Genomic DNA, 23,751 nt, shown 5'->3' with positions numbered 1-23,751 from the left:
CTTTCGAACTCCAATCACAGTTTGGTATCATCTTCTGTGACATTCTCTTTGGCCCCCCTGGGTGGGATTCATTAGTGCGTTCCTGCCTCCGATGTCCCGTAGCTCCCCACGTATCCCCGTATCCTACCACTTAGCCTTTTTCATACTGAGTTGCTTTTTTAAATCTCTTTTCACTTCTACCTTGAGAGGCCCTCAAAGTCAAGTTCTGGGTTTCGCTCATCTTTGCCTCCCTGGAGGCTGGCACAGAGCAGAGCCTCGCTAAATCTGCTGAATGGACACATGAATGAATAAGAATCGTATCGCCTTCCAAAGTCAGACAGAAATGACTGCCAACCGTCCTCGGCTTAATTGTGGCCAAAAAGTGACCACACACTTCCCCCGAGACCGAGCGAGGCTTCGCATTGTGAGTTTGCATTTTCTCCACCACGATGACCTCTTTTTCTTCTTCTCTCCCTTTGCCCTCAGCCCGAAGACAAGCAGAGGGCGGCGGCTGCCTTCGCCCAGCTCCAGGGTGCCATGGCGACGCTGGGCATTTCGGAGAGCGAGCAGCGAGCCATTTGGCGGGTGTTGGCAGCTATCTACCACCTGGGCGCAGCGGGGGCCTGCAAAGGTACGTCCTTCCTGCCCGCTCCCCTGGGCTGCTGGCTGTCTCTCCATGAAATGGGGCGGGGGGAGTCTACCATCGTCTGCGTGTCAGGGGCTGCTCTGTGGGAGGCTGCCGGGCAAAGCCCAGGGAGAAGGCAGTGGCTGGGTTTCTCCAGCAAACCTTCCAGAGCAGCGCCGGCCAGTAGGACCTTCTGCGGTGATGGAGATGCTCTCTGTCCTTGCCGTCCAGCACAGGAGCCACTGCCCGCATGTGGCTGCCGAGCACTTGAAACGCAGCTAGTGCGACTGAGGAAGTGACCTTTAAGTGCATTAAGTTTTAATTAGCACAAATGTAAATGGCCACACCTAGCCAGTGGCTACTGTACTAAGCAGAGAGGCTCTAGAACATGGGAGAGAAGGTTGGGCCCACAGAGTAAAGGTGCTGTGTTCTATCTAGACATCTGGGAGATGCTCCCCACTGCCTGCTACAGGTACCCAGTTATCGCGTTGTTGAGCCTGAGTAGGCGACAGTCCCAAGGCGGCCCCGCTCACACGGGCTCCCTCCAGCACTCTGCAGGTTGAGGAAGAGAGCGAGTCTTGCAAGTAGATGGCACCTGCCTTTCTATTTCTGTTGTCGCATTTGAACCCTCTCTGCCTCCAATGCCACTAGAGGCCAAGGGAGCCCCGCCCCTCACCCCCACCTATTGACCTGTCAGCAGAGAAGTTTGATGCCTCAGTTCCTCCTCCTGGGCAGGTGGGACGTCCCCTCTGCTGTGGGCTCAGGGACCTGACTTATACCTGTCACCACCAGTGACGATAAAAGAGAAAGTCATATTGATAAATATTTTATTAATACATGATTATGGCGATAATTCCTCCAGCCTCCCCCCATCCCAGCGTATAAATTACTTTAAGAGGAGCTGCCGTCAGTCTGCCTGGGAGGCCTGCTTGATGATTTACTTACTATATATTCTGCTTTGGAAGATTTCATAATAGGTTGCTCTAAAATCAGCTATTAAGAATTTCAAAGTCATATATAAATGTCTTCGCTTTGTGTCATAACAGATCATTTTGAAATATTCCATTAATCAGGGTGTGTGTGTTTTTTAATGATCTCCTTTCAGAGAGCCTGGCTTCCTTAACTTATTTCGAGAGCCCCGATCCTATTTTTATGCTTTTTGAGCCAATGAGATTCATGCAATAATCTGGTGAGGAAGAAGAACGCCATGGGCAGGCATCAGGACTCGGCCTGCTGGGTGTGAATCCTAGGTTGGCCTTTCTCAGCCTCAGTTTCTTCCTCAATAAAATGGGGTTAATGATGGCACCAACTTTGTAGGCTTATTGTGGGGATCAAGTGAGTCAAGGCCAAAACATGTGGAGCACAGGACTTGGCTCATGGTGTGTGTGTGTGTTTGTGTGTGTGGGTGTGTGTGTGTGTGGGGGGGATTGTTAGAAAATGAAGGCTCAGAAAGGGTGTGTGATTTACAGAGATCACACAGCTGGAATGTTTCAGGGTGAGGTTTGAAACCTCGGCTCTCTTCCTGCAAAGATTGCTCCACTGACCTAGACTTTGCAATGGGCCACTCACCCATTCCCTGTGTTCTCTCTTCATTCCCACAGCAACCCTGACAGGAAGGTAGGGAGGGAATTCCCTAGTTTTGGTTCAGTATGCTGAGGCCCAGAGAGGTTGTGCAACTTTGCCAGAGTCACACAGCATCGTATAGTGGAGCTGAGGTTAGAATCAGTGCCTGTCTTCCTCCAAAGCCTCTGCTTTTCTCCTCTACGAGGCTGCCCAGCTGGCCCAGTCCTTGGGTGCATTCTGGGTGCCTGGATCTTCGCCTCACTCCTAACAGCTCCTCAGCTCCGTCTAATTTCCACCCAATCCTCCCATCTCCGTTCAACCTCTGGTCTCCATTCCTCCATCTGGACGTTCATCCTGATGAGCAGATTAGAGGCAGGAGAGCTCACAATCGGGGGTAAAGGCCAGGCCTCCGGGACCAGGGTGACCTGCGTTCAGTTCTGGTTCTCCTGCGTCATTAGTGAGTCTCCTGACCTCTGAGACTCAGTCTCCTCACCTATAAAATGGGGGTGATGGTGACTGCTTCTTAGGGTTCTGGAGGCTTACAACATTTAAAATAAATATATCATATAAAGCTCTGCCATCGTGATGATTATTGCTATTATTGCTATCGTTATTAATAGAACATCCGTCCACCATCCAGGGGGGTTTTCCTTGGTGAAGCTCGAGTCTGCAAGACTGACTTAGGCGGGTCTCGAATCCTCTCCTTCCCTGTGGTCCTGTCGCTGTCAGAGATGATGTAGACTTTCCCCGAAAGTCTGAGATTATTTGTCACTCTGCCCGCTGTCCATCATTACGTCACAAAAATGACAATAACGTTCAGAATCCAAACGAGTAACAAGGATGAGCAATACCTGCCTTCATGGCCGCGTCGCTTTGCTTTCGTTTTTCTCAGAAGGCTGGTGGGAGGTTTAATTCATTTGTCTTTCACTCAGTTTGCCGTTTTGCTTGCTGCTGACCCCGTTGCCTGATGTATGACGCAGTCAGGCCCATACATAACCCAACGCGGGGCCGCGTAATGGGCTGATGAAGGGAGGCTGCCAGTCGGCCCGGCAACTCCCCGCCTGCCGTAATAAAGATGTCAGCCCCCAAATGGATGGGGCTGTAACCCGGGGAGCCCCGGGGGGCCTGCAGGAAGGAGAGACAGCAGCAATAATGACAAGAGCCCAGCCCCCTGCTTTCTGCTGGGGCACCCCGACATCCAGCAACCAGGGCACTCCAGCCAAGGATAGGAGGAGGTGGCCAGTCGCTCCCTGAGCTGGAGGAAGACCCCGTGTGTCACAGGCCAGTGGGAATAGCAACAGTGATGCCACCAACATCAAGCAATGACTGTATATTCAAGTGGCACTTTGCAAATTGTTTTACTGTCTTTATTGTCTTAAAGCCACTGCATATGCAACACTGCGAAGTTGTCTTCCTGTGAAAAATGGAAACAATATAGAAGACTATAGAATGAACAACGTCTCTCCTCAGCCCCCAGATCCCTGAGTCCTCAGAGGCGGCCATTGTTAATGTTTAGAGGTGACATTTATTACAGCGGAAGAACCAATATAGATACACTGCTGTTAACTAAAGTCTATAGTTTACACAAGGGTTCACTCTTGGACTTGTACATTCCATGGGTGTTGACAGATGCATATGACAGGTCCACCATGACATGGTCACACAGGAGAGTGTCACTACCTGGACAGGCTGGATTTTTTCCTGTTAAAATTTGTTTTTAAATTTTTATCAATTTAGAGAGAGAAGAAGGGAGAGGGAGAGAGAGAGAGAAACATCGATCGGCCACTTCCTGCATGTACCCCAACTCAGAATCAAAGCTGCAACCTGGGCATGCGCCCTGACTGAGAACCAAACTGGTGATCCTTCAGCGCACGGGACTAAGCTCAACCAACTGCCTCACACTATCCAGGGCTCTGATCCACTTTTTGATTTGAAGTAATTATAGACTCACAGGAAGCCGGAACAGCAGTACATGGAGCCCCGTGAGCTTTCCCGTGGTGGCACTGTACCCAGCTGTAGTTAGCACGTTATTAACACCAGGAAATGAGATGGGTGTACTATTGCAAACTAAATGATAGGCTTATATTCAGGCCTTTAAAATGTCATTTAGCTACATTGCACACATAACAAATATTTGGTTGGTTGTTTGGTTGGTGTCTTTACACAGATGGGTCCACACCATCTCCATTTCTACGCCGTTTGCTCTTCTTATCTCACAGCGAGTCTTGACCTCTTTGCACTTGAGGTCATTGTGATTCTCTTTGTGGAAGGCAAGGGCTTGCCTGGAGTGGGTGGGCCTCCGCCTAGGTAACAGTCCTGCCAATCATTCAGGGAGCTTCCTGCTCTTTGGTGTCCAAACCACCACACTGAGCATCCCTGTCTGTGGAGGTTGTGCCCATGAGGGAGGGTTTGAAGGCGTGGCTTCCTGGACATGGAACTGCTGGGTCAGAAGTCTAACATTTGCATTTTCCTGGGTGTTTACACGAGTTGGCTCATTTAACCCTCCCAAGTCTCTAGGGTAGGCACTGCTGTTATCATTCCTGTTTGTAGGTGGAGAAACCCAGGCTCAGAGAGGTGCAGTCACTAACTCAGGGTCACACAGCTCTAAGTGGCAGGAAACTGGACCTCTGCCTGCCGTGCACTGGGTCACTGAGGGTCAGAGGAAGGCGTGGCACTTCACAATGGACCTGCGGCCTCCACTTTGGGGCCGCCATCTCTGTCTGCCACTGCAAAACAGACCCTTGGCCTGTCCTCTCTTTTCTTCTCTGATGTCACGTTTGTTTTTATACGTGGAGCGGGCAGGGCTCGGGGGAGCAGAGGTCAGTCCTCCATCTGGCGCTCGGCAACTGAGAGGGGCATCTCCCCCCGCCCCCAGCTGCTTCCTGGCTCTAATGAGACGACTGCACACCTGTCCCAGGTGCTCAGCGCTCAGAACACACCTCCATTTTCCCCAGGAGCGTGGAGTAGGGTTGGTGTCTGGACCCCAGCTGGTGGGACCAGCCTTCTTTCTTTGGGCCCTGGGTTAAGAGACATTGAGAGCCATTGAGTCAGAAGAAGCAGGACAGCTGCAGGCTGGGCGAGATGGCTCCTCTGTGCAGAGGGCCTCGGATGGCAAGCTCAGCTCCCCAGAGCCTCACCTGCCCCGGGGAGACCTCCCCGCTGATGGCGGAAGCCAGGGACCATCTCCCATCTGCCCGGCCCTGGGACCTCCCTGCAGAGCTGCAGAGTCGACGTGCTGAGTAGGGGCTGAGACTGGCAGGCCTGACTGAGCCCCTCTTTGTACAGGGCAGGAGCCAAGGCCCAGAGAGGGGAAGGGACTTGCTCAGCGAGGCTGCAGGAGAGGTGCAGGGACTAGAATCTGAGTCTCTGGACTCCTGGGCCTTTGCTGTTTATTCGGCTCAGCCCCCTCCTACCCAACCCCCTTCATCTTCCTCCTCCTCTCCTCCCTCTTTCTTTCCTTCTTCTCTCCTTTTATCACTTCCTTTCTGTCTCAGCTAGTCTCTCTCCACTTTCTCCTTCTCTCTTTCTTCCTTCTCTCTCTTCTATGCCTATTGGTTGGCAGGTCCTCAGCTGTCCTGGGACACCAACCTCAATTTTCAAGACAGGATTTCAGTCTGATCAATGGAGAGGAACCCAGACAAGGGCATTGGTGATGCCAAGAGAAAATCCTAGACAGGAGACACCCCACATCCAGAATGGTTAGCCCCACCCCAGGGCCTGGGACCCTTGAGCTCAATCTCGAAAACTGAGAAAAAATTGGGGAGGGTGCTCCAGGCAGAGGAACCCCATTGGGCAAGGCCTGGGGCCTCCGTGTTCCCATCAGCAAGGCACCAACATAAAGACCCCTGCTCTGGCCCCTCAAGACTGACACAGATCTCTGAGTAAGAGAGGATTAGCACTCGGCCCTACAACCTGGAGATTTCATTGCTCTGTCCTTGGACCCAGCAACCCCGAAGCCTGTCTCCTCCTGAGCCCAGCCCCACCCTCCTGCCTTCCAGTAACCACAGACCCCACAGCCTCCGCCCTCCCCAGCTGGTGGCTTGGCTCCCTGCCCGACAGCTGGTACAGCCAGGCTTATTCTGGGCCACAAGCAAGGATTTATTCTGTGTTTTCTAAGCATATTGAATTCATTCATTAAGCTGAAATGGCTGCTCTGGGATGTAAACAATTATATTTAAAAAAAAAAAGCAAAACCCTGGAGTGGCTGATGCTAAAAGGCGGCACTCCCCGGCAGCCCCACGCCTCCGGAACAAGGGCAGGGACCAGGTTTCAGGTTGGCCAAGCCACTCACTCACAGGCTGGCCTTACGAAGTCCTCTCCCATCTTCTCGGCCTCTGTTTCCCACAGAGCAGCTAACATTTATCCAGTGCTGACTGCTAGGCACTAAGTGCTTGGCCATCTCAACAACCCTGTGGGGTAGGTACAGTTATCCCATTTTACAGATCAGGAAACTGATGGTCAGAGAGGAGAAAGGACATTCCCAACGGGGGTGACCTAGATGCGCTCTGGGGTCTCTCTCAGCCTTGATCACCAGGGACTCCATTAATCTGTTGCTGGTGGAGAGAGAGCAATGGCTCAGTGAAAACTCTAGTGTGAATGTCTGGACTCATCGTTCAGAGACAGAGCATAACAGTACTGATAATGATGATGGTGATGGTGATGGTGATGGTGATGGTGATGGTGATGGTGGTGGTGGTGGTGGTGGTGGTGGTGGTGGTAGTGGTGATGGTGATGGTGGTGATGATGATGGATATGGTGATGGTGGTGATGATGGAGATGGTGGTGGATATGGTGATTGTGGTGATGATTATAATGATGGTGATGGGATTTGATCTTGGCTTCTGCCCTGCTAGCTCTGTGGCCTCAGGCAAGTCATTCACAGGCTTGTTACTGGTCCCACCCCAAGTCTTTGCTCCTACAGTCTCCTCTTGAGTGACGAGTGATGGTGACCCCATTTGGCTGAGGTCTCCATGATGACTTTCCTCCTTGGGGACACTCCCAGGCAGCTTCACACCCAATGTCTCGTTTTTATCTTGAAAATGACCCTTTGGGAGAGGAGCCACCCCATTTTACAGATACGAAAACTGAGGCACAGAGAGGTGAGATCAAATTAGTTCAGAAGACCCCCTACCCAGGCTCCCCTCTTGTAAATTTCCAATGCACATTGGCACACTCAAAGCTCTGAGAAATCCTGCAGGAATGCAGCCCGTTTGCTGCGTTTAATCGGATGCTGCCCTAACTGATTTGTTCAGCAAGCCGACTTCTTCCAGAACACCTGCTCATGGTCCCCAGCGCCCTGGGAGTGGTCTCTGTGTTGTCTCGCCAGCTGCCAGGTTGTGGGCAGTGATTCCTGTTTGATTATGAGCAGCTGAGCAGCAGTTTATAGATGCTTGTTGACCAGGCCTTACAGGGAGCACCGACTGTGCAGACGAACAAAGACCCCGGGGCAGATGGCAGCTTTCTCCCAGGCCGGGCAGGTGGAACAATAGGCCACGATTTGTGGGGCAGCATGGCATCTGGGGGGCAGTGGGAACAGGAAGAAGTCCTAAGAAGCAGGAAGAGACTTGAAGTTCCGGCCTCTGAGAGGGTTACATTTTCCAATAGGAATTTGCTGGATGTCCCTGGGCAGAAATCTGAATGGGATCAGAATTTAACGGGCAGGTCCTTTGCTAAGTGATCTCATTGAGGCCTCTCAGGAACTCCGTGGGGATAGGTGCCCATTTTACAGAAGAGGAAACTGAGGTTCAAAGTGGAGACAGGTGGGATTTGAACCCTGGAAGTCCGTCTCTGCAGCGCTGCCTTTTCTTGTAGCATCTACAGCCTTTTAGGCTTATCTCTTCCCTGCAGGTGGCCCCCTCCTCCCGGGGCTCTGAATTGTAAGCCTCAGTGTGAGGCTATGCGAACCGATGGACCAGCATTATAAATAAGTCACCTAACGTTCAGTAAGTCAGCACCAGCACGGCTATTGTTGGAAAGAGAAATAACTTGGTTATTAATACATACAGGAGGCCACAGTAATTGATAGCAATTGAACTCATGGCGCACAGGGGACAACAGTCATGTTATTTTTCCCCCTCTCTCTCTGTCTCCCTTTGTGTCGAGCATAAAGGGAAAGAAAAACACAGCCTGCCTTTGCAGGTGGATTTGAGCAGCTCAGAAAATGAAGTGCCGTTCCTTTCCCTGGCTCCTTTCTTTTCTCTTTTTCCCATTTCTCCTTTGTTCACTCTCTCTGGGGACCTAGAATCAAGTTGTAGCTCAGTTATTCAGATGCCGTGTGACCTAGCGCTGGGCCCTATCCGTTTCTGTGACTCAGTGGCCTCTACTGTAGAATCAGGTTTAACAACACAGCCCGCAGACCTTGCAAGGCCGTTGGGAGATCAGCCAAGGTCACACCACCATCCTCCCCCGAAGCGTAGACACGCTCAGGTGTGCCTCCTCCACCTCCTCCACCAGTGGCATGACGGGATGCACGGACCATTAGCCACTAAGAATATAATAGAATTGTTATTTGCTAATCATTTTATGAAACAGATTCATATGAAACAGATTCAAGGATGGGCAGTCCTATCACATATGCATCGTATTTACATAAACACAGCCAGACCTGCAAAGGAAAAGTGAGGCCAGGAGTTGCAGACACGTATTTCTGCATAGGTCACGGCCCCTGAAGGCAAGCCGCCCGTTGCCTCCGGAGGGACAACAGCTGGCTGTGTTGGCATTGTGGATGCGCTGCCACACTGTACGTCATGGGCAGCTTAGGAGATTTTCAAGGGCAACTTTAAGGGCACTTGGTTTTTCACCTCCGACTCTGACTTTGGGACAGTGCCCTGTTATGAGAGGAGGCCCCTCCGCATGACGCCACGCTTAGGGTCTTGCATGCTGGAGCCAGGAGGCCCGAGTTCAAGTCCTGCTTCTGCTGCTTACCAGCTGCATGACCCTGGAAAGTCACCCTGACCTCACAGGGCTGCAGGGAGGATTCGGTGAGGCCGTGGGTGCTCAGGGCTCAGCTCAGTGCCTGCCCTGGGGGAGTTGACGTTAGGATATTAAGGTCGCCTTTGTAATCCTGTTGGGCATTTCTGATTCTTTTTCTTCGGTGGGTGAGACAGAGGAGGGGTGACGCGTGGGGCACCAGGGAGCCTTCCTACCGGCCAGCATCGCATGTTCTATGTGATGCTCACAGAAGAACAGGGAGAGGATCCCCAGATCGTGTGGGTGGAAGCCCACCACAGAGCTGAACCACATGTGAACTGAGATAGAGGAACCCGCGGCTGGATGTAGTGCAGGGCCCAGGCTTCGGGGAGGTGGGAGCAGACGATGTATTTTCCTGGTCAAGTTCCCTGCGCGCCTCCTGGGTTTCAGCAGCGGGATTCTGCTCTGTGTATTTGGAAATACAGTGGGGCCTTGACTTACGAGTTTAATTCGTTCCGTGACGGAGCTCATAACTCAAATTACTCGTATGTCAAATCACTGTGATGTTCGCTGCGCCAACTAGCAGTGGGGTATCTGAAGCTGGCTCGTAACCCGAATTTTTTTGAGCTTGCAACTCAAAGCAAAAAATCGGCCGAGAGACGGCTTGTATCTCAAAAAAACTCGTTAGCCGGGACACTCGTAAGTCAAGGCCCCACTGTATGCCCCTTAAATCAGGCAGGATTTAGAGTCCTGCTGCGTCCATTCCCCGCTCCTCCTTTCAGACGGAAGGTCACTGCAGGTGGAGTGTGAGGGACTGTTTGAGAGAGTGGCGGTTGTAGGGGGAGGACGCAGGAGAGGGACAGGACATCGCCTGCCTCGACAGTTACCACCTCTTTAATTTGCTGTCCCCCCCCCCCGCCCCCCCATCCCCCTTCGCCCAGGAAGAAGAAAGTCTCATTCAGGGCTAATAGCCTTTAATGCCTCTCTTTCTTCTCAACAGAGAGAGCAGCCCTCTGGCTCCCAGGTAACGGTGTCTAATGAGATTCTAATGATATTTTTGTGCTCATGTTGTATTCGGTTCTACTTTCTGTCTGTGACAACTGATAATGGCGTTGGTTTGCAGAGTGCCCCCCCCCCGCCCCCCGCAGGCGGAGGGCAAGGAGAGACGGAAGGAAGAGGCAGACCCCTCCCGATTGGTAGGTGGCCGGATTAATAGGGGACCTGCCTGTGAGGTGTGCCTTGGGCGGCCACACCTGCCATAATCTTAAACGTTACTGTAGAGGCCTAAGGAGTTCAGTGCGTATTCAGTCCAGATGTTGTCATCAACACCTCACTCTCTCCAGGCTGGGTCCTGGAGCAGCTCCCAGTGTGGGCACGGCGGGCAGAAGGTACATTCCAAGGACGGGAGGGGAAGGAGCCTCCGATTGCCCAGCTCCAGCTCCTGGGTCAACTGGTGGTCTCGTTCTGTCAATGACCTCCTCCAACAAATGGGTTCTCAAGTATGTGCTGTACCATTTCCTGTTGCAGTGTGTTTAAGTGAAAAGGATAAGTGCGTCCATTGAAAAGAAAGTCCTCTCTAGGATCACAAGGATATGGAGCATTCGCTGCAGGTGGTATTGGAAGGCTGACTTGGGGGAAGTAGTTTTTCCACCTGGTATCGGTCTGATTTGCGGTGACTTTCCGGGGTCAGTTTTCTCATGTATAAAATGGGAATAATAATACTGCTTCCTGGGACCCTTGTGAAGATTTGATGACGATGACGATGACGATGATGATGATGAGTAACTACAACTAACACGTATTGAGCCTTTTCCACGTGTCATACCAGGAATTCTAACCCAGAACTTTCTGGCTCCAAAGCCATGAGCTGAACACAGATGACATGTCAAATAAAATGGGGTGAAGGAGTGGTAACCGTTACCCTCACCACCATCGTCCTCACCTTCTTTATCATTTTTGAAAGTGGCGGGAATTTTTGATCAGCCATGTTACCTCTCTGAATATCTGTTTCATCATCAGTAAAATGGGGATAATCTGTAAAATGGAGGCAGCAGTCGCAGGCAATAGGAGGACCTCAGTGAAAAGCAGTGGTGACGTGTGGCCCTGAGTGATGGGCCAGGGCTCCTCCTCTTTGCGTGGCGTCAAAGTCCTGGATAAAGTCTTTTTCCAGATTTCCAATTTAGCTTTAAACCAGGCGGATTCTTCGAGGTGTCTGCTCGAAGAATTGGGCCCCATGATCTCTTTCTGATGGATCGTGAAATCTCTGTGGGCAGCTGTGTTTCTTATTTCAAAGATGGAAACATATTTTGGGGAAGATAAGCTATGGGAGAAAATTATTTAAGGATGGTACTGTCACTTGTTTTAATAATTCATTTTTTTTACGTGGATTACAAAATTAGTATACAGCCGGTATAGGAAACTTGGAAAACACAGAATCCCCTTACTCAGCTGCAATTGTTAACATTCGGATGTTTCTTTTTATTATTATTTTTTGTAGCAGCTTAGAGTGATTTACACAGTTCACATCATACCATGGGTTGGTTTTCCAGTTTGCTTTTCCCTTAACAGTTGACTTGCCCATGTCATACAACATCTTTGTTGCTGATCTTAAATGTCCTTATGATCATCCATAGAGTGGCTCCCCATTGCTTCTTCAGCCTCATCTGGTTACTCCTCTCCTCTCTTTACATCGAAGCCACCTGGCTTTCTTGGCATTTTTCTTACGCACCATGCTGGTTTCTGCCTCAGGGCCTTTGCACTGCCTCCTCCTCCTACCTCTAGAGCTCTTCCTGGCTCCTTGTGTGGCCAGCACCTCTCCCCTTTCATAACCCAGTTCATATCACGCCTCCGTAGAAGCCCTTTCTGACCACCATAGATCCTTAGCAACTCCCTCAATTTCTCTTCATCTCATCACCCTGTTTTATTTTAGCAAAGAGAAAAAAATATAACTATAATTTATCCCCTGAAATGATCTTGTTATCTATTTACTTGTTTATTGTTTCATCTCCTCATAGACTGTAAGCTTTGTCTGTCTTGCTCATCATGGACTTCCCAGTGCCTAACACAGTGCCCGTCACATAGTAGGAACTGAGTAAATATGTGTTGAATAAATGGATGGCGAGATGGTTGGGTTGTGGCTGAGTGGGTAGTTGAATGGATAGGTACGTGGATGGCAGGAAGTGGTGGATGGGTAGATGGATAGGTAAGTGAATACGTGGGTAGAAAAATCATACTTTTACTCACCATTCCCCAATTCCACGTTTAGAGTGTCCCCTATGATATTTCTAATCGCCTACAAAGAGTGAAGGATGCAAGTGTCAAGGAAGAAGGATAAACATGTCTCTTGGGAAATATGATCCCTGCCCAGGGCTCATCTGCTAGGGGCCCAGGTCTGGGCCGGTGTTCAGGCTTCTGCTAAGGATAGGTGGCTGGAGGTTGGGATGTCCGAGAGTCCCCGGTTCTCTTGGACGCCCCTCACCCCATGCCCAGGACTCACCGCCATACTTCTGTTTGTCCCCCTCGCAGTGGGCCGGAAGCAGTTTATGAGGTTTGAGTGGGCAAACCACGCCGCTGAGGCCCTGGGCTGTGAGTATGAGGAGCTGAACACGGCCACCTTCAAGCACCACCTGCGACAGATAATCGAGCAAGTAACGTCTGGACCAAGCCGCCGGGGCCTCGAGGACGAGGAGACCAGCTCAGGTAGGAAGGGCTGCCTCTCTGGGTGGGCAGGGTCCCCGCTGGGCCAGCTCCTGGGGACATACTAGCGTTCCTTCACCTATTCACCAAGGATGTAACGAGGGTCTGCCACATGCAGGCTTTCCAGGTGCACACAAATTTACAGCACACACTCATAGACACATGCATTTTTCTCACACAATCACAATCATGTTCAAGACACATACCACCTACACAGACATACACACCATGAAAATGTGCACACCACACACACACACACGCTGAGACATGTGCACACACTGTTTTGTGAGGCACAGACACACGCTGAGACATGTGCACACACTGTTTTGTGAGGCTGAGTCAAGCTCTCAGGCTGAGGTCTCCAGGGTAGATGTTAAGCAGGCAGGGGACTGGCAGGTTTAGGAGAGATGCTGGGAGGCTGTGGGTTGCCTAGCAACGGCCCAGGTTGGGGGTGAAGTTAAAGGAGGGATGGGAAATGCTTTGGGTCTGCAGCGGGCTGCCTGGAATGTACAAGCAGGAGTATTTCTCCAGGCACCGGTGCATACAGATTGGGAACTTGTGTTTCCAATTCTGTGGGTGGAACCAGAAATCTAAAGGGTCGGGATCTGTGATCTGACACCCTCAGCTCTCCACCCCAACTCCTCACCCCCTCACCCCACTTCGTTCAGTGCACTCTAACCAAGGCTGGCTATTTCTGTGGGACCAATGAGTGTGTGTGTGTGTGTGTGTGTGTGTGTGTGTGTGTGTGTGTGTGTTTAAACAAAATTGAGACTTAGTTTTGTAAACTTTTTTATTCTTCCTAACATTGGAGGTAGGCACTTTTTCATCTCATTCAGTATTCTTCTCTACCCATTTTAAGCATTCTTTTGTATGGATGGACTACAAATTAATCCCTTTGCTATTGTTGGATATTTAAGTTGTTTTGAAAAAGTGATTTTTGCCAATTTGATCAACAATCGGGAGAACATTTATACCCAGAAATCCTCGTTTCTCTGAATATTTCATTAGAATAAGAGCCTCCGAGTGACACTATTAAGTCCAAGTATATGAACATTTTATGGCGTCTGATATACAATTGCCAATTTTCCCTCCCGAAAGAGAGAACAACAAGCGTTCTCAGAGTTCCTACTATGTGTCAGGCACTGGGGGTTTGGGAGCCAGCAAACCAGAGACCGTCCCATCCTCGGGTCACTCCCAGCCCGGGGTCAGGGGCCACACAGGTGGATAACATAAGCACACCTGCAGGACATGCTGTGGTCAGTGCTGGGGAAGCTAATGCCCTCGAAGTTCCTCCATGCTGTAGCAGATGGCACGTTTGAATAATGTACATCATGATCCCACTTACATCAGAAATCTGAAAACACCAGAGCCATAGAGGCGGAGAGTAGAATGGTGGTGACCAAAGGCTGGGGCGGGGAGAGTGGGAGATACTGACCAGAGGGTACGCAGTTTCCCTTAGGCAGGATGAATGCATCCTGGAGAGTAGAGGACTGAGTAGAGGGGTGAGATGATAGGAGGTGAGTATGTCAACTATACAGCATAGTACCTGTAGTTAGCAATGCTGTGTTATGTAATGAACATTTTTTTTTGTAGGGTAAGTCTTATGTTAACTGTTTTTATCACGTACACACACACACACACACACAAAGGGGGGGGGGGAAGAAACTTCTAGAGATGATGGTATGGTGATGTATACTTATCAAACTCACCAGGGTGTATATAAGAGGAAGGCAGAGCCTTTTGTATGTCAATAATACCTCTCTACATTAATTTTAAAAAGATGCAAGGTAGAGCTAGGAATTGGCCTAATGGGGTGTTGATCAAGGCAGGCTTCCCCGAGGAGGTGACCTTGGGCTGAGCCCTGAGGGATGAGCAGGATCCTGGAGATCCTGATAAGACACTTGGTCCTAAGAACATGGGTATGCAACGTCCGTGGGGAGATGGAGGTGGGGGTGGTGTGTGAGGGAAGGGGATTCTCTAAGGCCAGTGGTGATCCTGATCCTTTCCTCTTTCCAATTCCAGGGCTCAAGATGACGGGTGTTGAGTGTGTGGAGGGGATGGCCTCGGGCCTGTACCAAGAGCTTTTTGCTGCCGTGGTCTCACTCATCAACAGGTAACTGCGGCCATTCCTTGGCACAAAGCCAACCTCTTTGCAGGTACACAGCGAGCCCAAGCATGGACAGGTAAGCAGAGTAGGGGATTTTGGGGCTAGAGAGTGGATTTTCTTAGTCACACAGTGTCAGGTTGAAATGACACCTCAGCCACCCACTGGCTGTGTGATGTTGGCAAATCAGTGCGCCTCTCTGATCTCCCCTTCTGCACATGCAAAAGAGCTCTATCCCCCAGGGTCATTGTGAGGATTCAGAGAAATAAGGAAATTAAGTATCTCTTCCTGATCAAGATCCTAAACACCGACAATAAAAGCTAATGATTCCAGGGCACCTACTAAGGGCCAGGGCCTGCATTAATTGTTTAACCCAACTTCCCTGTATCATTTGATATTCACATCAGCCCATTGTACAGATGAGATGACTGTATTCCCCCTCGTACCTTCAGCTTTCTTCGAATAACCCACCAGAGTGCCCCTATCCATTTATTTTTCTAAAATTTCCTGCTGGGAAGGGGGAACCTCCAGGGGAGAATTTCCAAGTGGGCCAGGATGTGTGCCTGCAAGGCTGCAGGCATTGTAGCCTCTGTTTCCTATTGTGATGAGCCAGTCAGGGTGGGAGGAAATCTTTAAGCAGTTCCAGTGGTGCGGGTCCAGAACCCAGGCAAGTGCCTCCCTCCTCTGTGAAAGGAGGTGTAATTAGGCTTCTGACATCCTGTTAAGGGGGTGAGGCTGGTGCGCAGCAACAGCGCAGCTGGGGTCTTCCAATATCACCAGGACAGAATCCACTCCCTCTCCCGCTCCTGGAATAATTACCACTTGAGACCCGTATAGAAGCCAAGGGGGTTGTGCTCACTTAGAGCAAGGAGTACTGGGGGCGGAAAATGAACTGCCGACTAAGGAAGCTGCCTCAGCCCATGGAGGGCAGTTGCTTCATGGCTCTTGTTCTGGGGCCACATCCATTAAATGGGTGCATCGATGGGTGTGTTGGTGGTAACAGTATCCACAGCCACCATTTATCAGCCCCTGGCAGGCATCTCACTTTCCAAGTGTTAACTGACAGTCCTCACGCATCACTGTGCGGTGACTGATCTCACTGGCCCATCTTACAGATGGAACATCTCGGCAAGTAACGGGGAAGAGCTGAGGTTCAAAGTAAGGGCCCTTCGAAGTGGATGCTGGTCGTGCTGATGATAAGAGCAGATGATGCACTAGTGTTCACCAGGCACTTCCCTGCGCTGGCCTTGTGTTCACCTCCAAGCCTCCGACAGCTCTCTGAGTTCAGCTCTACCTTCTCTCTTCCGTGGCTGGCTCAGAGAGGTTGGGCAACTCTCTCAAGACACACAGCCCCTCATTTGCAGAGCGAGGGTTGGAGCCCACATGGGACCATCTCCCAAGTCCCTTAGCTCCTGCATTTTGATGCAAATAATCCCTCCTCTGTCCACTGTGATAGATTGGTCAAGAGGACCCAAGGCGGTGATGGCTTGAAGGAACTTTATAAACAGAGGCACTGAACAAAATTCTTTTTCTATTGCAGTGTGTTACCAAGAAAGAAAAGGAGGCTCTAGTCCTAACTTATAGCAATTTGCCAGGGCACCTGAAGCAAGTCCTCCCTCCACTCTGGGCCTGGTGGGGAGGACATTTCCTGAAGGCCTGAGGTATCCGCGGGAGGCACTTGCCAAACATAAACTCCTTTGATTCTTACCACAGTCCTTGGGATCATCCTACCATCATTTCAACAGTTGGGGAAATCCTGCTCAGAGAGGTTAAGTAACTTACCCAGGTCACACAGCCTGTAAGTGGTGAGCCTGGTTTTGAAAGTAGAGCCGCTGGATCTGAAAAACCACCCAGCACACTGCCTCAGTTTCTCCATCTCTGTGACGGCATTGGCAGCTTGGATCACCAGGGCCCTCAGATGCCATGTCATCTTGGGACCTTTCCCCTCTCTCCCCAGATCTTTCTCCTCCCATCACCTCTCCATGGCCTCCATCATGGTGGTGGACTCTCCGGGCTTTCAAAACCCCCGGCACCAGGGCAAGGACCGGGCCGCCACCTTTGAGGAGCTGTGCCACAACTACACCCACGAGCGCTTGCAGCTGCTTTTCTACCAGCGGACCTTCGCCTCCACGCTGGAGTGCTACCGGGAGGTATGGCCAGGCGGAGGGGGCCTTCACCAGGGTGCAGTGGACGGTGTGAGGCCTGGTCCTCTGTAGCCTTTGACTGCATCCTGTTTGGCTCATCGCTGAACAAAAAACCCTAACTCCAGGCCTGGCTCCAAGGCCTCTGCCACACTCCTTTCTCCTTTGCTCCCAGCCTCCATCAATGGCCCTCCCAGCTCTTCAGTTCGGGGCCACCAAGCATCTGGGGCTCCCCAGGCCTTGCTCCCACAGCTGCCCCTTCTTTGGGATGAGGGTTCCTCTTGGCCACCTCATCGAAGCTAAATCCTCCCCTGATATTGAGCTTGCATCTTCCCCGATGTGGAAAGCCCTTTGCTGTGTTGCTGGGTGAAAGTGGGTGTGCTCCTTGGATCCTAGTGTGGCAACATCCTAGAGTGGCAGATGCCAGTCCCCTTCTAGGAGGCACCTAGAGAGACTCTGGGTGTGAACCGGGAAATGTGTGCAGGCTTGTTCCTGCCAGCTCTTTTCTCACTGGAAAACAAAGTTAAAATTGAAATACAACAGCTACACGAGAAAAGCACATAAGTCAGAAGTGAGCTGCTCAGTGGATTGCTCCAAACGAACATACTCACGCATCTACCACCCAGGTGGGCAGTGGAGCATTGCCAGCACCTGGAGGTCTGCTCCTTCCTTCCTCCCCGAAGGAGACCCCTTTACTCCAGCAAGTGCTAAGGGCAAAATATTAGAAATGCCCATATATATTTTTTTCAATAGGTAATGGGTTTTTCAAATTACTGCCATTTCTTTGGTTGGAGCCCACAGAGCAAGAAACATAAAAGCATCAACATGGATAAATCTCAAAAAAAAAGACATTGATGAGACCTGGGGTCTGAATTCTGTCATTCATGGGCTGTGTGGCCTTAGGAAAGTCACTCACCCGCTCTGATCCTCGATTTTTTTCACATGTAAAATAGAAAGAATACTTTTGTATCAGTTACCATTTGCCATGGTAACTCGACCTAATAAACTCCCTGAAAACACATGGCTTTAAAAATAACCTTGTGTTATTGCTTACAAGTCTCTGGGTTGCCTGAGCAGCTCTTCTGGTCTTGGGGGTGAGGAAAGTCCTCACTTCTCTTGTCTCTTCCAGCAGTTTTCTATCCCGTTCGTTCGGCTCATGGATGGAACTGACCTTGAATTTCTGTGACTTTCCAGGAAGGCCTGCCCGTGCAGTTTGACCTCCCGGAGCCATCCCCCGGGACCACGGTGGCCATTGTGGATCAGCATCCCTCCCAGGTAACATGGGGCCCAGCAAACCAGGGCTCTCAGACACCGCGAGGCCTTTCAGTGGAAATACTTACAGATTTGAGCCTTGAAGCTACGAGTTGTGAATGCTCTCTGCACTGGCAGGGTGCTTGGCACCTAGTAGGTGTCCTGCAGGTGGAATTGCTCCTTCCATTTGATAGCACAGACTACCCTTTCCCTCCTTCCTGTATCCATTCAGGCAGGGTGGGCTCCCAGGCTTCTCCTGGCTCACAGTGGGCTGCACCGTCCCCTCAAAGCCCCCTTGTTCGTGAGCCCTGCCAGCCATTCACCTGCTTATGCAGCTTGTTGGCACTTCTCTGGCTGGTTCCACCTCCCTGTCATGTTCCCGGGAAGGGGCAGTCCTGGAGGAACGACCACGGCAGTGAGGAGAGAAAGGCCATGGTGTCCCCAGATGCCGGGGCAGTGCCTGGGAACAGCTGCCTTCTGAGGATGGGCTGGCTGTCGCTTTTGACCCCAACAAAGAAGGGCAAGGTGAAGGGACAGGAGGCCTGGGGCCCAGTTCTGGTTCTGCCCATGTCTCTCCATGTGGCCCGGACATGTCCCTTCTCTAGGGGCCTCTGACGAGTGTGGGTCAATGTTTCCGAGTTAGGGAAGCCTGCTGTCCTGATGTGCCGGGGACCCTGCTGGCTTTAGCACTGAAATCCTCACGTCCTGGGAGGCCCCGCAGTCCCTGTCCCTGTCACCAGGGCCACCATACATATCACATTTCCTCCGTAACCACTCAGCACGGTTATTGGTTATGTCAACTCATCACGGGCCCTCGGATAAGCCCCTCAATGCCCCCGGCCTCTGTTTCCCACGTGCAGAATTATAAGCATTGCCCGGATGGTCTCAAGCTCGGGGCTAGATTTAAAATTCCGTGTCTGTGCTATTGAATCAGGTTCACCATCTCCTCGGAAACATTAGTTGGGCACTTCTCCTCCCGCCTCAGGATTTTAGTTTTAAAAAGTCTAAAGACTTCTAGGAGGAAGTGATGTGGATGGAGTAAATCCTTTCATGTTGGGCTGTGCACACATACATATAGCCGCATGTGTATCTAGAAATGTGTCATTACACGGCGCTTTCCTGTGTGAAATCCTCATACAGCCCTCTGCGGAAGGTACCGCCAGCCTCCACTTTACATTAGAGCAGCAGTTCTCAACCTGTGGGTCGCGACCCCTTTGGCGGTCGAACGACCCTTTCACAGGGGTCGCCTAAGACCATCTGCATATCAGATATTTACATTACGATTCATAACAGTAGCAACATTACAGTTATGAAGTAGCAACGAAAATAATTTTATGGTTGGGTCACAACATGAGGAACTGTATTTAAAGGGCTAGAAGGTTGAGAACCACTGCATTAGAGACAATGAGGCTCAGAGAGGTGCAGTGAGTTGCCCAAAGTCACACAGGAAATGAGATAGAGGTGGGATTTGGACTTCTTGGAGCTGAGAGGTTGTTACAGTGTTGTGGTTTTTGGGTGAGTGGTAATGAATAAGTAAAGATGCCTGGGGTTCAGCTCCCCTGACTCCTGAAGGGGGAAGAGAAGCCCAGGACTGGCATCTGTTGGGGATCAGGGCTCCTCAGTGTATCATGGATCTCACGCCAGGTCCGCCTACCACCTGGAGGAGGTGCTGCAGATGCCAAGGGCCTTTTCTGGGTCCTGGACGAGGAGGTCCGGGTGGAGGGCTCCAGTGACAGCGCAGTGCTCGAGCGTCTCTGTGCAGCCTTCGAGAAGAAAGGAGCTGGTGCTGAAGGTAAGGGAGTGAGGGAGTAAAGGAGCTGGAATCTGTCCTTGTCAGCAGCAGAAAAAGCCCTGGTAAGGCCTGCACCGGGCAGGGTCTGAGTGTGCCTGTGTATGCTTTCATTCATTCATGTGCTCATTTATTTGTGTATCCAGCAAATGTATTGAGCAGCTACTGTGTGCTGGATACTGTGCTATATTGTGGTGAACCGGCCTCGAGCGGCTCATAATTCCTCTTGAGGTAACCAAGGGAATGAGGGTTGGCTGAGAAGGTGGTCAAGGACTCAGCCCTAGGACATTCCAATGTTAAGGGGCCAGGGATAAGGTGAGCGATCAGCAAAGGAGACTGAGGAAGAGTAGCTAGGGAGGCAGGAGAGAAGCCAGGAGAATGTGAACGGACCAAATCAAAGCTGCTAAGAGGTCAAGTGAGGGGTGGCTGAGGGCTGGCCACTGGCTAGGCCACATGGAGGCCATTGGCGACAGACAAGAGTAATTCCAATGACATGTTTGGGGTGCATGTCTGATGGGAGTGGTTTCTGAGAAATTGGGAAAGGGTTAGAGAAAGAAATAAGGCAACACTCAGAGCCACCATCCACTGGATTCAGGCTGCGGGAGCCTCTACCCCAAGGGACCAGCCGAGGCCCCTGTCCAGACATTCATGCAGCATTCTCGCTCTCACATCAGGGCATGATTTTTTTGTTTTGCTAATCCTCACCGGAGGATATTTTTCCATTGCTTCTTCAGAGAGAGTGGAAGAAGGGAGGTGAGTGGAAGAAAGAGAGAGAGAGAGAGAGAGCGAGAGAGAGGGAGAGAAACATCAGTGTGAGAGACACATTGACCATTGCTTCTTCAGAGAGAGTGGAAGAAGGGAGGTGAGTGGAAGAGAGAGAGAAGAGAGAGAAACATCAGTATGACAACCCATATATGTGCGAGGGCCAGTGCTCTAACCATTTAGCACACCAGCCAGGGCCAGGACAAGATTTTTAGGCAGCATCTGATGGCTCCAGCACTCTGAGAAATGTATTTCTGTTGTTTAGGCCACTCAGCGTTGGTACTTCGTTATGGCAGCCACAGGAAAGTAATACAGTTCACGCATGTGTTATTAATAGTATCTATGTGTCTTTATAGCAACACAGTCATGAAATACAATTATATATAATTATACAATTTACAAAATATATAAACATATATGGTGTATATTTACATATATGCCCTGACCGGGAATCGAACTGTCACCTCCTGGTTCATAGGTGGATGCTCCACAACTCAACCACACGGGCCGGGCAGGCATGGGGCTTTTGGGGTGTGGCGGTAGAGGAGGAGGTACACCCAGATGCAGAACAGGCAGGAGGCAGGGCTGTTCAAAGCTCCCCCGGCTTCTGTCCACAGAGACCTGGGTTGGATCCCGCTCCATGACTTCACTGTAATGTGTGTGGCTTCTGGGAAGTTGCCTCCCAGGGGACTGGAGTGAGGGCAGATGAGCTCATGTGGGCCAAGAAGCATTTGTACATCCTCCCCCTGCAGCTCGCTGCCCAGAAGTCCCCGCCTCAGAGCCCTCCCCGACCCTGTCTGAGCTGTCCCCTCCCAGCCACGCTGTCCCATCACAGCTCCCTGGTCACTTCCCTCAGGGCCTTTTCCAGGACTGCGGACTCTGTTATCTGTGTACTTGCTGCTCAGGCCCTCGGACATCCCGGGGGCCCCCAGGGTGCAGGACACAGGCCTGTCTGTTCTCTGCTGACTCCCTGGTGCCTGCACCAAGGCAGGGCCTCCGAAGAAGCTGCCATTTGCCCTTCCCCTCTCCTCTCTCGCTCTGTTCCAATCACACCGCTCTCTCAGTTGCCCCTTCAACATCCCCACCTCAGGGTCCTCTGCTGGCTGACGGAACGCTCTTCCGTCACACGTCAGTATGCATCTCTCCCTCACCTCCTGCGGGTCGCAGGGACCTGCCTGACCACCTTGTGTAAAATAATAACCCCCACCTGCCTGTGCCTGTCTCCCTTCCCCTCTGCTCCATGGCAACCATCACCAGGGGCATCAGGCAGCACTGGGCTGGTCGCCTCTGTAGTCATAGCGCCCAGAGCGCTGGCACGGTGAGGAGGACAGTGACTCCTGGTACCGGATAGATGAAGGTGCGGAAACCCAATGGTCCTGAAGCAGATGAAACGATTCCTCAGATGGAATGCTTTCTGCATCTTGATTTTTGGATAAAAGAGACAGAAAGTAGGGCCAGAAGCAGAAAGTGTCCTGTAGGGCGTGGCTGGGACAGGAGGGGGTTCAGCTACCAGTGATGGCGAACCTTTTGAGCTTGGCGTGTCAGCATTTTGAAAAGCCCTAACTTAACTCTGGTGCCGTGTCACATATAGAATTTTTTTGATATTTGCAACCATAGTAAAACAAAGACTTATATTTTTGATATTTATTTTATATATTTAAATGTCATTTAACAAAGAAAAATCAACCAAAAAAATGAGTTCGCGTGTCACCTCTGACACGCGTGTCATAGGTTCGCCATCACTGGGCTAACCTGTGGCCCCTCTCCTTTTCCTGTGGGGCCCCAGATGCCACAGCTGGATGCCCTCGTTCCCAGGGGAGAGACTGTTGCTCCTTTGTCTCGGACTGACTGAGAGACTGACTCAGACATTTTGTTTTAAAAAAAACAACAGTCTTTGCCTCTAGGGCTTTCTGATTGGCTGAGTGAGCGAGAGCAGTCAATCAAGCAGAACACGCAGGGTCTGGCTAACTTGCCTGGCTGTCTGCTATTTCTCACCGCAGGTGTGTTTGCGGGTGACTGGCCCGAGGGGGCAACCCTCATGGCTCAGAGATTTAAGTGGCACAGCCGCTGTCATGCAGTCATGAGTAGTGGAGTCGGGATTTGAACTCAGGTCTTCTCCAACTCCGAGCCCATTTGTTTCTCCCATTCAGACCCTCCCAACGAAGTGTCGGCCAGCATCTCCCAAGAGTAGGCTGTGCCTTTATTTGGATGATGGTATTCAAGATACAAATATTTTCAACATTTTAAATAATTATGTATTTATTTTCATGACTGTTAAAAAATAAATATCGTTTGCTCTCCAAACCTGCAACATAATGTTCCTTTATAAATGGGTTTATCTGTAAAAATGCGAGTCGAGTTAAGGAAAACATTAATAACAGCCCAGGTGATTCATGGGCCTGGTAGAAAATCATGCAGATTGTATGCACTAATGATGCTTGGGGAAAACAGGTATTCTAGATTCAGGACTATAAATAGGAGGAATAAAATCCATGTGGGAAATAATGCGGACAAATGCACAGAGCAGGGGAAATGTGGATCCCCAGAACGGTCAGCTCTAGCTGCCTAGAGACATTAAAAGGCAACGAGTGTGTTCTTGGTGACGCCGAGTGATCGCAGTGTCCCCCATGGGCCCCCACACTCATGCGTTGTCTGCTTTCAGGGACCTCTGCCCTTCGACCCTGTGAGCAGCCCCTCCAGTGTGAGATCGCCCACCAGCGGGGACAGGACCCCGTGCGCTATGACCTCACGGGCTGGCTCCACAGGGCCAAGCCCAACCTCTCAGCCCTGGACGCCCCCCAGGTCCTGCAGCACTCGAAAAGGTGAGTCCGGCCAGGGCCAGGGCCAGGGCCAGATCAGGGCCACTGGAGGCGCTGCAGCTCGTTCCCCCGCAGGGCTGTGCAGTCACAACAGCCCAGCAAGTGAGGGCTGC

At 51.0% G+C, this 23,751-nt stretch overlaps 1 protein-coding gene across 1 annotated transcript in view; it reads left to right on the top strand.

Moving 5' to 3' along the window:
* MYO18B (myosin XVIIIB) overlaps window positions 1-23,751 on the top strand; it is a 163,802-nt gene that overhangs the window by 21,549 nt on the left and 118,502 nt on the right. Inside the window, exons 11-17 of the mRNA XM_023743449.1 lie at window positions 466-610; window positions 12,602-12,775; window positions 14,795-14,885; window positions 16,834-17,026; window positions 18,212-18,292; window positions 19,913-20,060; window positions 23,482-23,641. Coding sequence (XP_023599217.1) covers window positions 466-610; window positions 12,602-12,775; window positions 14,795-14,885; window positions 16,834-17,026; window positions 18,212-18,292; window positions 19,913-20,060; window positions 23,482-23,641 — 992 coding nt within the window. The remainder of the gene's footprint in view (window positions 1-465; window positions 611-12,601; window positions 12,776-14,794; window positions 14,886-16,833; window positions 17,027-18,211; window positions 18,293-19,912; window positions 20,061-23,481; window positions 23,642-23,751) is intronic.

The sequence above is a fragment of the Myotis lucifugus genome, unplaced genomic scaffold (genome assembly GCF_000147115.1).
Source record: "Myotis lucifugus unplaced genomic scaffold, Myoluc2.0 scaffold_391, whole genome shotgun sequence".
Taxonomy (NCBI): Eukaryota; Metazoa; Chordata; class Mammalia; order Chiroptera; family Vespertilionidae; genus Myotis; species Myotis lucifugus.
The sequence above is the reverse complement of the archived record's forward strand: the minus strand, read 5'-3'. Positions and strand labels throughout refer to the sequence as shown.